The 14,809-nt window shown below is 38.9% G+C and overlaps 1 protein-coding gene across 1 annotated transcript in view; it reads left to right on the top strand.

Annotated features, from left to right (window-relative positions):
- The first annotated feature begins 3,376 nt into the window (after positions 1-3,376).
- Positions 3,377-14,809, top strand: part of LOC133091765 (uncharacterized) — a 145,715-nt gene continuing 134,282 nt past the window's right edge. The window contains exon 1 of the mRNA XM_061190996.1: positions 3,377-3,760. Within this exon, the coding sequence (XP_061046979.1) occupies positions 3,377-3,760 (384 nt within the window). The remainder of the gene's footprint in view (positions 3,761-14,809) is intronic.

The following is a 14,809-nucleotide window of genomic DNA, read 5'->3' as shown; positions in this document are numbered from 1 at the left end:
AGGGTGATGGTGGCTTCATAGAACATCTTTGAGAGTATTTCTTCCTCTTCAGTATTTTAAAGGAGTTTGAGAAGGATAGCTATAAATTCTTTTTTCTATGTTTTGTAGAATTCCCCAGTGAAGCCATCTGGTCCTGGACTTTTGTTTGTAGGGAGTTTTTTTATTACAGATACTGTTTCACTTCTATTGATTGGTCTGTTCAAGTTATCTGTTTATTCTTGATTCAGTTTTGGTAGGCTGTATGTTTCTAGAAAATTGTCCATTTCTTCTAGGTTGTCAAATTTGTTAACATATAATTGTTCATAGTATTCTCTCTCTCTTTTTTTGTATTTCTGCAGTATCAGTTGTGATTTCTCTTCCTTCATTTCTTAAATATTTTGTTTATTTGGGTCTTCTCTCTTTTCTTCTTGGTGAGCCTGATCAGAGGTTTATCAGTTTTGTTTCAAAGAACCAGCTCTTGGTTTTATTGATTTTTTTTCTATTTTCTTTTATTTATTTCCTCTCTGATCTTTATTATCTCCTTCCTTCTGCTGAATTGAGGTTTTGTTTGTTCTCCTCTTTCTAATTCTTTTAGGTGGTGGGTTAGGTTTTTTTGAGGTTTCTCTTGTTTCTTAAAGAAGGCCTGTATCACTATGAACCTCCCTCTAAGAACAGCTTTTGCTGTATCCCATAGATTTTGTGTGGTTGTGTTTTTATTGTCATTTGCTTCAAGGTATTTTTAAGTTTTTTCTTTGATTTCATCACTGACCCATTGGTTTTTTAGTAGCATGTTGTTTAGTCTCCATGTAATTGTTTTTTTCCTCATTTCTTTTCCTGTGGTTGATTTCTAGTTTCATGCCATTGTGGTCAGAAAAGATGCTTGAAATAGAACTCTTAAATTGTTTGAGGCTTGTTTTGTGCCCTAGTATGTGGTCAATCCTAGAGACTATTTCATGTGCACTTGAAAAGAATGTGTATTCTCTTTTTATTTGGATCAAATGTCCAGAAAATATCAATTATGTCTAACTGCTCTGTTGTATCATTTAGGATCTCTGCTGCCTGATTGATTTTCTGTCTCAAAGATCTGTCCATTGATGTGAGCGGGGTATTAAAGTCTCCTACTATTACTGTATTCTCATCAATTTCTCCCTTTATTTCTGTTAGTATTTTTTTATGTATTTGGGTGCTCCTATATTGGGTGCATATATGTTGACAAGTATAATATCCTCTCCTTGTATTGATCCTTTTATCATTATATAGTGTCCTTATTTATCTTTATTTATAGCTTTTGTTTTAAAGTCTATTTTGTCTGATATGAGTATTGTGACCCCCACTTTCTTGTCATTTCCATTTGCATGAAATACCTTTTTCCATCTCCTCGCTTTCAATCTATGTGTGTCCTTTGTCCTAAAGTGAGTCTCTTGTAGACAGCATATTGTAGGCTCTTGTTTTTTTATCCAGTCTGACACTCTGTGTCTTTTGATTGGAGCATTTAGTCCATTGACATTTAAGGTAATTATTGATATATGTATTTATTGTCATTTTAAACCTTGTTTTCACATTGGTTTTATGTTTCTTCTTTGTCCCTTTTTTCTTTTTGTTTTTCCTTTTGTGGTTTGATGATTTTCTTTTGTGTCATCCTTATGTTCTCTTCTTTTTGGTTTTTGTGAATATTTTGTAAGTTTTTGATTTGTGGTTGCCCTGTTTTTCAAGTAGGTTAACCCCTTCCTATATCTACTTGCTTTAGACTGGTAGTCATATAAGCTCAAACACATTGTAAGAAAACAATCTACATTTTCTTACTCCTCTCTTCCACACTTTATGATTTTGATGTCCTCTTTTACATCTTCATGTTCATCCTTTTGCTGTTCATTGTGGTTATCATCGCTTTCACAGAAGTTTTTTGATTTTTTTTTTTTAATCTGTGTACTGGCTTATTTAAGTGATTTACTTTCCAATTGTGATTTTCTCTTTCCTATAGATTATTCTTTTCCATTTAGAGAAGCCCTTTCAAATTTCCTTTAGGATAGGTTTAATACTGCTGTATTCTTTTAGTTTTGCTTGTCTGAGAAATTCTTTATCTCTCCTTCTATTCTAAATGATAATCTTGCTGGATAGAGTATACTAAGTTGCAGATTTTTCCCTTTCAGGACTTTGAATATATCTTGCCACTCCCTTCTGGCCTGCAAAGTTTCTGTAGAGAAATCAGCTGATAGACTTATGGGGGTTCCCTTGTAATTAACTCTTTGTTTTTCTCTTGCTGCCTTTAGAATCATCTCTTTATCTTTAACTTTTGCCACTTTAATTATATATCTTGGTGTAGGTCTGTTTGGGTTTATCTTGTTTGGGACCCTCTGTACTTCCTATACCTAGACATCTGTTTCCTTCCTTAGGTTTTGGAAGTTTTCAGCCATAATTTCTTCAAATACATTTTCAATCCCCTTTTCTCTTTCTTCTCCTTCTGGGATCCCTATTATGCATAGATTGACATGTTTTGTATTATCCCATAGGTCTCTTGTATTGCTTTTTTTTTTTTAATTTTGGTTTCTATTTGCTGTTCTAATTGGGTGATTTCCATTATTCTGTCTTCCAGATCACTTATTCATTCTTCTGCATTATTCATTCTGATATTCATTGCCTTTAGTTCAGCTTTCATCTCTGCAAATGAATTTTCTAATTTTTCTTAACTCCTCCTTATATTTTCTAGTTCCTTTTTACAGTAATCTGCATGTCTGTCAATAGCTTTTCTTAATTCCTTCAGTATTTTCATTATCTCCTTTTTGAACTCGATGTCGATTAGACTGAATAGGTCTGTTTCATTGTTTGGTCTTCCAGGGGAATTCTCTTGACGTTTTAATTGGACGTGTTTCCTCTGCTTCTTTTTTTATTTATATTTCTCTTGCTCTATGAGTTTAGGAGAAACAATTATCTACTGTGGTCTTGGAGGGCTATTTTTATGTGGGAACATTGCTGCATAGCCTGCGTGGGTTTAATGTTTCTGGTGCAAGGGCTGTTTTTATTTTGAATGTCTGCCGCCTCTTTCCTCAGTGTATGCTATCCATTATCCTCTTGATAAGAGGTGTGAATGGTGTTGTGGTGACCAGAGCCGCATTGGATATTGAGCAGGGTCTCCTCTTTGCTCTGTGGTTGTCACTGCCCTGTCAGTGGCAGAGTCTGCTCCCTAGTTGTTCAGTGTAAGCCCACAGATCTGTTTCTGAGCAGTGGTGCAAAGTAGGCAGGATTGGAGTGATCCCACTGGGAGAGGAGCCACTGAGTAGTCCTCCACCAGAGGTGTTCACTGGTGAGTGTGCTCTGTTGTGTAACATGTCACCCTTTGTGTGGGCTCACAAAGTACACTGTTGTTGGCACTGCCCTCAGCCCCACCTCAACTGTGGGAATGCCAGCAATTGGCTCTGGTGTCCCTCAGGGATTGTTTTCACAAGGCCAGCAGCACAGATCCATTGAAATCAGGTCCCAGGACTACAGTAGTCATGCACCTGGAACTGCTGTTGGAGCTATGGCGGCAGCTCAGACCCTGGCTTGTCCCAGCCCCCTGCATGCACATGCCCACAAAGCCCACACCCATTGTCTGTTTGGATGTCCCCCAGGTGCTGAATTCACAAAGCCAATGGCAAAGGCAAAAGTCCGTGGCTCATGCAGCCATGGGGAAAGATTTCAGCCCTGTTTCACAAGTCACGCAGCCCCTGGGGCTCAGCTGTGGCCTCAGCCCTGCCTCTGCACATGGGCAACCTGCTGGTGTCTGCTCCCAGAGCCCACCAAGGTGAGGTGGTGGCCAGTGTGTGGAGAAAGAGGCTGCAATGGCAGCCCTGCCCTCTGTGTGCCACTAAACAGTGGCACCTCCCTTCTATGGTGGCCCAGGCTTCTTCTGTGAACACTTCCAGTTGTGGTTGTACCACACTCCAATCCCTTCAGGCTGTCTTCATGCAGCCAACACCAGTTCTCTCCCTGGATCTGTCCTCTAAACCCCAAGTTTCAGCACCCAGCCCCTGCCTGTACCAGCAGACACACATCTCAGGCTGGGGAGTGTGGGGCAGTGGCACAGACCATCTGTGTAAGTCTCTGTTCTGCCTGCCACTAACCAGTTGTTGCGTTCTCCTCTGAGCCTTTGAAGCTGCCTTTCTGTCCCAGCTGGTCTCTCCACCAGTGAGGGGGCTTCCCAGGATGCTGAAGCTCCCTCCCAGGGACGCAGGTCCTGTCCTGCTTCCTTTTTATTCTCCTTTCATCCTACCTGATTACGGAGATCTTTCTTGACCTTTCATGTGTTTGAGGTCTTCTGCTAGTGTTCAGAAGGAATTGTTTCATTTGTAGATGTATTTTTGATGCATTTGTGGGAGGAGGTGAGTTCCATGTCCTTCTCCTCCACCATTTTGATTGGAGCTCCCCCAGATATTTTTCAATTTCCCTACCATTTTCCCAATTTTCACCCACTACTCAGTCCCAAATCCAATGGCATGTATTTCATGTTTTACTTACATCTGCTCTCTACTAGAGTACCAAGTTTGTATCAGTTAATTGCTGCAGTGTGGCTGCTGAACAAACAACCTCAACTCAGAAGCTTAAAACAAAATAATCATTTATTCTCAGAGATGTGAGGTAGGGCACGGCCTGGTGGCTCCTGCATTAAGCTGTAGGTCTAGCTAATCCTGACCCATCATTCAGGCCTACTCCAGGGCTCTGGCTGAAGGAATAATAGGTACCTAGGGAATCCTTTCTTAGGATGGTGACAGAGGTACAAAGAGAATAGTGCAAACACTTGAGGCCCTTACCGCCTACTCTTGGAACTGGCACTTTGTTACTTTTCCCCCACCTGCCATTGACTAAGGAAGTCCCTTAATTAAGCCTAAAGTCCCGTAACAAAAAAATATAAACCACCCTTGATGAGACCATGGCAGAATATTCATGCAGGGAAGGATTGGAGTCAATTTTATATATTACACTTTCAGAGTCCTGAATAGCCTTGAGTGCCACCAAGAATTTATAAGTGGGGCCAGCACAAAGAGTATCTGCTTCTTTATTGCTAAATCCTTAATACTAGGATTATAATCAGTTAGTGCATCATTATTCTATAGCTTCTAGTTTGACCCTGGTAAACAAGTATATGTTGTCAATTCACACTGAAAAATACCTTCCATTACTTACCCATTTTCATGCTGGAAACTTTCATTTGAAAGAACAAAATACTAACTTTCATCATGAGACTTATCACTTCCTTTCTTCTCATCATCATACTACTAGAACTGCCACTAGATCCTCAAAATGCACATCTTATCTGCAATCACTTAGAAGCTTTTATTTAGTCCCATGTCATCCTTCATAAATAAATGTCCACAAATTTTGAGAGGATGAAGCACTCTGTATTCCCATTGCTCTTGAAATTTCCACCAGCCTTGATCTGAGAACCCCATTTTTAGGCCAATCATAGTGTTGGCAATCTTGACAATCTTAGTTGAACGCCTATGGAACCAATTTTCTCATTGCTTCCATTAGTATTTGATAATTTTTACTCTGCCATCTAACACCAAGATCCAGCGACTCACTAAGAAATAACTCAAGACATTCTAAATTTGGAGTACTATTTAATGATGTATTCTAATGTACTTATTCAGGGTACAATGATCTACATTTATCTATGTTTTGGTCAGTATAGTTATATTACCATAACAGGTTGCAAAGGGGCTACCCAACTTGAAAATTTTGCCATTAATAAGTAGCTTTTTTCTAGTCCAATTCTGTCACCGTGTGTTTTGTTACATTATTCAAATTACCTAATTCTGGGACTTCCCTGGTGGCGCAGTGGTTAAGAATCTGTCTGCCAATGCAGGGGACACGGGTTTGAGCCCTGGTCTGGGAAGATCCCACATGCTGCGGAGCAACTAAGCCCATGTGTCACAACTACTGAACCTGAGATCTAGAGCCCGTGAGCCACAACTACTGAGCCCACGTGCCAAACCTACTAAAGCCCACATGCTTGGAGCCCGTGCTCCACAACAAGAGAAGACACCGCAGTGAGAAGCCCGCGCACTGCAACAAAGAGTAACCCCAGCTCGCCGCAACTAGAGAAAGCCCGTGCATAGCAACGAAGATCCAACACAGCCATAAATAAATAAACAAACAAACTAATTAATTAATTAAAATGAGCAAGAGTGTGTCACAATAACTTTAAAAAAAACTTACCTAATTCCTTGGACTTGGAAGGGTAATTCATATAAGAACAAAATACTTGAATAAATTTAACAAAAGATGTGTAAATCCTCTATACTTAAAAATAAAAGTTGAGAGAAAGTAAAGGAGATGGAAACAGATGGAGAAATATAACAGATTTATAGACTGAAAGAATCAATATTTCTAAGATGTCAAATTTTCCCAAATGGGTCAATATATTCAGTGTAATCCCAATCACAATTCTAACAAGTTTTTGTGGAAAACAACAAACTGATTCACAGAGTATGATGCTAAATTGTGTGGTAGTATAGAATATTGGTTCAGGACTCAGATCCTAGACTCAAACTCTTGGCTGTACCATCTTCTATGTGTGACCTTTAACCAAATAAAATTTCACAACTCACTGTGATATTTAATTTGTCTGAAATTTGGTATGTCCCCTCACTTTGTAAACAACATTTATGATTTTCTATAAACTGATGTGTTGGTAGTTTTCAAATGGGCCATGAACTATGTTCCAGTAACACAGAGACAGTATGAAACCCAGCTATCTCTGAACTTTTATTCTCTCATTTCTGTAGACAGTAGCAATAGTAACCCACCTCATGGAATTTCTGTGAAGATTAAATGAGATAATGCAAGCTACTTGGCAAAGTCCTGGCACACAATAGAGATTCAATAAATCTGGATTATCTAAAGGGAAAAAAGGATAATAGATGAATGAGAGTTGGACACAAACAGTGCTTTTATAACTCACACTACATTGGCTATGGAATGATTAAACGAGACCAGTTCTTGAGCCTCAGATATAAAAAATGTCATCTTTTCAAATTAAAAAAAAAAAACTTTTTCCCAAAATAGTAAGCCAGTTACCTATGGCATATCAGTTCAAGCAAGAAGGACCACTATGAGAGATAAGGAATAAGGGATTTATGATAGAACTTACTGAATTGTGGGAGCTGGTAATGGCACCTATGGAAAGCCATTCTGTGTGTAAAGAGGGCTGAAGTCATGAATGTAAGCAGGGCACACATCTAAGATTAAAAGCTGGGCATGAAAGGAGTGAAAGCAAAGGCAAATTGGAATCTAAAAGAATAAATAGGAACCCAGAAGACAAACTGGAAACTGCCAACAGCTAGCTCTCATTGCATTTAAATCTGACCACACAATGACCTGTATATTTTAAAGCTGGCATACTTGACCTCATAGCTGTGTAGGTGTCTGGCCCAGGTCTCAGAGAAGCTGAGAATATCCAGTGAGAGGCAAAGAAGCTGCAGATCCAGCTGCTGAAGGACATCAACAAAGTGTATCTGAAGATCAGCTACAACATGCGTAAGCTGCAGCTGTGTTTGAGGTCCTGCACAAACCTTCCAATCATAATTACTGCTGCTTTACTTCCATCTTTCAAATCTTACATAAATTTTCTTGTAGGCAACCCTAACTTGGAACCATACAGGCAAGAGAATTCTGGAAAATGTATTTCTCAATAAGACCATTTCTCAACCCCTATGGTAAATTACCATGTCTTGTTTATATCACTGAATATTAAATCCTGCCATAAATATATAAGAATAAATGCATGAGTATGATATTAAGAACAATCATATATTGATAAATGCATAAAAGAAATTAACTTTCTTTGAATACTCATTTTGTATCAGGGATATTTCTCAACACATTTCACATTACCATAATAATCCTCACAACTGCATAGTAGTGTATTCTCTAATTTACCATGATTTCATTTAAAAAGTAGGCTCAGAGGTGAAATAAATACCAAAGAACACAGAATTTATGGCAAAACATGAATCTGAACATGGGTCTTTGAAGTCAAAGTAGAGATGCATTTTCTACAGAATTACAGTAAAAAAAAAAAAAAAAAACAAAAGAAAAAAACAAAAAATCATGGTTAAAACTATTAAGAAAAAATACCAAAAATTTTCAATGAGCTTGAACACGATAGTGGCAAGTAGATGAAAGCAATGATGATTATGTGGCTTGAAATAACTCATTTTAAAAAGGTATTACATCCAGAGAAGAGGAAGTTGAAAGGTAGAATGGTCTTCACATATATGAAAGATTCTTACTCATAGGATTGCATGGTTGTCAAAAATCTGATGATTCTGTGATTGACAGGAAGACACCAACACATATAGGCAAAGGATATGAGTTCTCTTTTGTGTGTGTGTATGTATGTATATATATACATATATATATTTTTATAGTTCAGTTTTCCCCACTTTTTGTTTATTGGCATATAATTGCTTTACAATGTTGTGTTAGTCTCTGCTGTACAATGAAGTGAATCAGCTATATGTATTCCTCCCTCTTGCACTTCCCTCTCACCCACTCCCCCCATTCCACCCATCTGGGTCATCACAGAGCACCAAGCTGAGCACCCTGTGCTTTATAGCTGGTTCCCTCTAGCTAGCTATTTTACACATGGTAGTGTATATATGTCAATCCTAATCTCCCAATTCATCCCATCCTCCCCTTCCCCACCCCCCACCCCCCACCCCCCACCCCCATGTCCACATGTCTGTCCTCTATATCTGCATCTTGATTCCAGCCCTGGAAATAGGTTCATCTGTACCATTTTTCTAGATTCCACATATATGCATTAATATACAATATTTGTTTTTCTCTTTCTGACTTCTCTCTGTATGACAAACTCTAGGTCCATCCACATCTCTACAAAAGACCAAGTTTTATTCCTTTTTATGGCTGAGTAATATTCCATTGTATATATGTACCACATCTCTATCCATTCATCTGTTGTTGGGCATTTAGGTTGTTTCCATGTCCTGGCTATTGTAAACAGTGCTGCAAGGAACATTGGGGTACATGTGTCCTTTGAATTATGATTTTCTCAGGGTATATGTCCAGTAGAGGGATTGCTGGGTCATATGGTAGTTCCATATTTCATTTTTTAAGGAGTCTCCATACTGTTCTCCACAGTGGGTGTATCAATTTACCTTCCCACCAACTGTGCAAGAGGGTTCCCTTTTCTCCACACCCTCTCCAGCATTTATTGTTTGTAGATTTTTCAATGATGGCCATTCTGACCAGTGTGAGGTGATACCTCAATGTAGTTTTGATTTGCATTTCTCTAATAATAAGTGATGTTGAGCATCTTTTCATGTGTCTCTTGGCCATCTGCATGTCTTCTTTGGAGAGATGTCTATTTAGATCTTCCACTCACTTTTTGATTGGGTTGTTTGTTTTTTTGATATTGAGCTGCATGAACTGTTTGTATATTTTGGGGATTAATCCTTTGTCCATTGCTTCATTTGCAAATATTTTCTCCCCTTCTGAGGGTTCTCTTTTTGTCTAGTTTATGGTTTCCTTTGCTGTGCAAAAGCTTTTAAGTTTCATTAGGTCCCATTTGTTTATTTTTGTTTTTATTTTCACTACTCTAGGAGGTGGGTCAAAGAAGATCTTGCTGTGGTTTATGTCAAAGAGTGTTTTTCCTATGTTTTCTTCTAAGAGTTTTATAATGTTCAGTTGTACATTTAGGTCTTTAATCCATTTTGAGTTTATTTTTGTGTATGGTGCTAGGTAGTGTTCTAATTTCATTCTTTTACATGTAGCTGTCCAGTTTTCCCAGCACCAATTATTGAAGAGGCTGTCTTTTCTCCATTGTATGTCCTTTCCTCCTTTGTCATAGATTAGGTGACCATAGGTGTGTGGGTTTATCTCTGGTCTTTCTAACCTGTACCATTGATCTATATTTCTGTTTTGTGCCAGTACCATACTGTCTTGATTACTGTAGCTTTGTACTATATTTTGAAGTCAGAGAGCCTGATTCCTCCAGCTCTCCTTTTCTTTCTCAAGATTGCTTTGGCTATTCAGGGTCTTTTGTGTATCCATACAAGCTGCAAAATTTCTTGTTCTAATTCTGTAAAGAATGCCATTCGTAATTCGTTAGGGATTGAATTGAATCTGTAGATTGCTTTGGGTAGTATAGTCATTTTCACAATGTTGATTCTTCCAATCCAAGAACATGGTATATCTTTCCATCTGTGTGTTATCCTTGATTTCTTTCACCAGCGTCTTATAGTTTTCTGAGTACAGGTCTTTTGCCTCCTTAGGTAGGTTTATTTGTAGGTATTTTATTCTTTTTGATGTGATGGCAAATAGGATTGTTTCCTTGTTTTCTCTTTCTGATCTTTCATCGTTAGTGCACAGGAATGCAAGAGATTTCTCTGTATTAATTTTGTATCCTGGCAACTTTGCCAAGTTCATTGACGAGCTCTAGTAGTTTTCTGGTAGCGTCTCTAGGATTTTCTATGTATAGTATCATGTCATCTGCAAACAGTGACAGTTTTACTTGTTCTTTTCCAATTTGTATTCCTTTTATTTGTTTTACTTCTCTGATTGCCGTGGCTAGGACTTCCAAAACTATGTTGAATAAGAGTAGCGAGAGTGGACATCCTTGTCTTGTTCCTGATCTTAGAGGAAATGCTTTCAGTTTTTCACCATTGAGACTGATGTTTGCTGTGGGTTTGTCATACATGGCCTTTGTTATGTTGAGGTAGGTTCCCTCTATGCCCATTTTCTTGAGAGTTTTCATCATAAATGGCTGTTGAATTTTGTCAAAAGCCTTTTCTGCATCTATTGAGATGATATGCTTTTTATCCTTCAATTTGTGAATATGGTGTATCACATTGATTAGCGTATGTTGAAGAATCCTTTCATCCCTGGGATAAATCCCACTTGATCATTGTGTATAATCCTTTTAATATGTTGTTGGATTCTGTTTGCTAGTATTTTGTTGAGGATTTTTGCATCTATGTTCATCAGTGACATTGGCCTGTAATTTTCTTTTTTTGTGATATCTTTGTGTGGTTTTGGTATCAGTTTGGTGGTGGCCTCGTAGAATGAATTTGGTACTGTTCCTCCCTCTGCAACTTTTTGGAAGATTTTGAGAAGGATAGGTGTTTGCTCTTCTCTAAATGTTTGATAGAATTCACCTGTGAAGCCATCAGGTCCTGGGCTTTTGTTTGTTGGAAGATTTTAAATTACAGTTTCAATTTTATTAGTTGTGATTTGTCTGTTTATATTTTCTAATTCTTCCTGGTTCAGTCTTGGAAAATTGTACCTTTCTAAGAATTTGTCCGTTGCTTCCAGGTTGTCCATTTTATTGGCATATAGTTGCTTATAATAGTCTCTTATGATCCTTTATATTTCTACAGAGTCAGTTGTAATTTCTCCTTTTTTCATTCCTAATTTTATTGATTTGCATCTTCTCCCTTTTTTTCTTGATGAGTCTGGCTAAAGGTTTACCAATTTTGTTTCTCTTCTCAAAGAACCAACTTTTAGTTTTATTGATCTTTGCTATTGTTTTCTTTATTTCTATTTAATTTATTTCTGCTCTTATCTTTATGATTTCTTTACTTCTACTGACTTTGGGTTTTCTTTGTTCTTTGGGTTTTCTTTGTTCTTCTTTCTTTAGTTGCTTTCGGTGTAAGGTTAGATTGTTTATTTGAGATTTTTCTTGTTTCTTGAGGTGAGATTGAATTGTTATAAACTTCCCTCTTAGAACTGCTTTTGCTGTGTCCCATAGGTTTTGGATCATCATGTTTTCATTGTCATTTGTTTCTGTGTATTTTTTGATTTCCTCTTTGATTTCTTCAGTGATATCTTGGTTATTTAGCAGCACACTGTTTAGCCTCCCTGTGTTTGTGTTTTTTACAGTTTTTTTCTCCTATAATTTATTTCTAATCTCATAGTATTTTGGTCAGAAAAGATGCTTGATACGATTTCAATTTTCTTAAATTTACCAAGGCTTGATTTGTGACCCAAGATGTGATCTATCCTGGAGAATGTTCCATGTGCACTTGAGAAGAAAGTGTATTCTGCGCTTCTGGGTGGAATACCCTATAAATATCAAATCTATCTGGTCTACTGTGTCATTTAAAGTTTGTGTTTCCTTATTTATTTTCTGTCTGTATGATCTGACCATTGGTGTAACTGGATGTTAAAGCCCCCCACTATTATTGTGTTACTGTCAATTTCCCCTTTTATGGTCACTAGCGTTTGCCTTATGGATTGAGGTGCTCCTGTGTTGGGTGCATAAATATGTATGATTGTTATATCTTCTTCTTGGATTGATCCCTTGATCATTATGTAGTGTCCTTCCTTATCTCTTGTAACAGTCTTTATTTTAAAGTCTATTTTGTCTGATATGAGTATTGCTACTCCAGCTTTCTTTTGATTTCCATTTGCATGGAATATCTTTTTCCATCCCCCCCGTCAGTCTGTATGTGTCCCTAGGTCTGAAGTGGGTCTCTTGTAGACAGCATATATATGGGTCTTTTTTTGTATCCATTCAGCCATTCTGTGTCTTTGGTTGGAGCATTTAATCCGTTTACATTTAAGGTAATTATCAATATATATGTTCCTATCATTACCATTTTCTTAATTGTTTTGTTTTTGTGGGTCTTTTTCTTCTCTTGTGTTTCCTTCCTAGTGAAGTTCCTTTAGCATTTGTAAAGCTGGTTTGTTCGTGCTGAATTCTCTTAGCTTTTGCTTGTCTGTGAAGCGTTTGATTTCTCCGTCAAATCTGAATGATATCCTGCTGGGTAGAGTAATCTTGGTTGTAGGTTTTTCCCTTTCATCACTTTAAATATATCCTGCCACTCCCTTCTGGCTTGCAGAGTTTCTGCCGGAAAATCACCGTATGAGGATTCCCTTGTATGTTTTTTGTTGCTTTTCCCTTGCTGCTTTTAATATTTTTCCTTTGAATTTAATTTTTGTTTGATTAATATGTGTCTTGGTGTGTTTCTCCTAGGGTTTATCCTGTATGGGGCTCTCTGTGCTTTCTGGACTTGGGTGGCTATTTCCTTTCCCATGTTAGCGCAGTTTTCGACTATAACCTCTTCAAATATTTTCTCAGACCATTTCTTTTTCGCTTCTTCTTATGGGACCCCTGTAATTTGAATGTTGGTGTGTTTAGTGCTGTCCCAGAGGTCTCTGAGACTGTCTGCAATCATTTTCATTCTTTTTTCTTTATTCTGCTCCTCGGCAGTTATTTCCACTATTCTATCTTCCAGTGCCCTTATTCATTCTTCTGCCTCAATTATTCTGCTATTGATTCCTTCTAGTGTATTTTTCATTTCACTTATTGTGTTGTTCATCTCTGTTTGTTCTTTAGTTCTCCTATGTCCTTGTTATACATTTCTTGTATTTCTCAATCCATGCCTCCATTCTATTTCTGAGATTTTGGATCACCTTTACTATCATTACTCTGAATTCTCTTTCAGGTAGGTTGCCTATTTCCTCTTCATTTATTTGGTCTTCTAGGTTTTTACATTGCTCCTTTGTCTGTAACATATTTTTTTGTCATCTCTTTTTTTTTGATGGGTGGGACTATGTTCCTGTCTTACTGGTTGTTTGGCCTGAGGCTTGCAGCACTGGAGTTTGCAGGCAGTTATGTATAGCTGGGTCTTGGTGCCTAGATGAGGACCTCTGGGAGACCTCACTCTGATTAATATTCACTGGGGTCTGAGGTTCTCTGTTAGTACAGCAGTTCAGACTTGGTACTCCCACCACATGAGCTCAGGCCTGACCCCCAGCCCATGAACCCAGATCCTGCAAACTGTGCAGCAAAAGAAAAAAAGAACAATAACAAAGAATAAAAAATAAAATTAGAAAACTAACAGATATATTAGAAAAAAATATAAATGAAACAACAATTGGAATGTAAAACAGAACCACAATAGCAAAAAAAAACAAAGGGGGGGGCTGGAAAAGGCCTTGGCTGTGGGGAGGGCGGAGCTTAGGCAGGTGTGGGGTTTAGGCGGGAGGTGGGGTCTAGGCTCAGTGCAGCCAGAGAGGGTCTCAGTTTGCCTCCGGCCTTGGAGGGAGGAGGACCAGGCCCGGGACCCCAGAGGCTCCCTGGGGCCCAAGTGGGCAGGGGAAACACTAGCCATGTTCCTTCCCCGATCCTCTGATCCCCAAGGGTCCCTCTCCATTCACCTCTACTCTTCCTCTTCCCTCCCACACACTGCCAGAGAGGGCCTCAGAGGGCAGAGGACCAGGCTCAGGACGCCAGCAGGCTCCTTGGGGCCCGAGTGGGCGGGGGAAATGCTAGTCACGTTCCCCTCCAATCCTCTGAACCCCCGAGGGTTTTCTCCCTGTCCCTGTTGATCCCCTCATGGTGAGTGGGCCTCTCCAGGTGTGGGAACCCCTCCCCTCCCCCAGCCGCCCCTCAGGGATGCTGGTCCCATCCCACCTCCACTTCTCCTACCCCCACACTCCCCTCCATGTCCTACCCAGTTACTTGGGGGTTCCTCCTGTTCCCTTGGGTGTTGAGGTCTCCCACCAGCATCTGGTAGGTGCTCTAGTTGTGAGGAGACACAAACTCTGTGTCCTCCTACTCCACCATCTTGACTCCGCCCCCCCTGAGGGGCAGAGTCAAGATACATATTTACCTCTTAATGCAGGTAAAATATATATAATTCATTACAAACAGACAGCTATACAAGCCAGGCAAAACACCAGCACATCCAGACGGAAAGGCAAGGAAAGCTCCCTTACCCTTCAAGTCTTCCCGAAGCAGTCTTTCTACTGGGATACTACTTAATCAGAGTGAGAATTCTGTCACATCTTTCAAACAGACTTGACATCATTCTCAAAGGTTTTG

The sequence above is a fragment of the Eubalaena glacialis genome, chromosome 5, assembly GCF_028564815.1.
Source record: "Eubalaena glacialis isolate mEubGla1 chromosome 5, mEubGla1.1.hap2.+ XY, whole genome shotgun sequence".
Lineage (NCBI taxonomy): Eukaryota > Metazoa > Chordata > Mammalia > Artiodactyla > Balaenidae > Eubalaena > Eubalaena glacialis.
The sequence above is the reverse complement of the archived record's forward strand: the minus strand, read 5'-3'. Positions and strand labels throughout refer to the sequence as shown.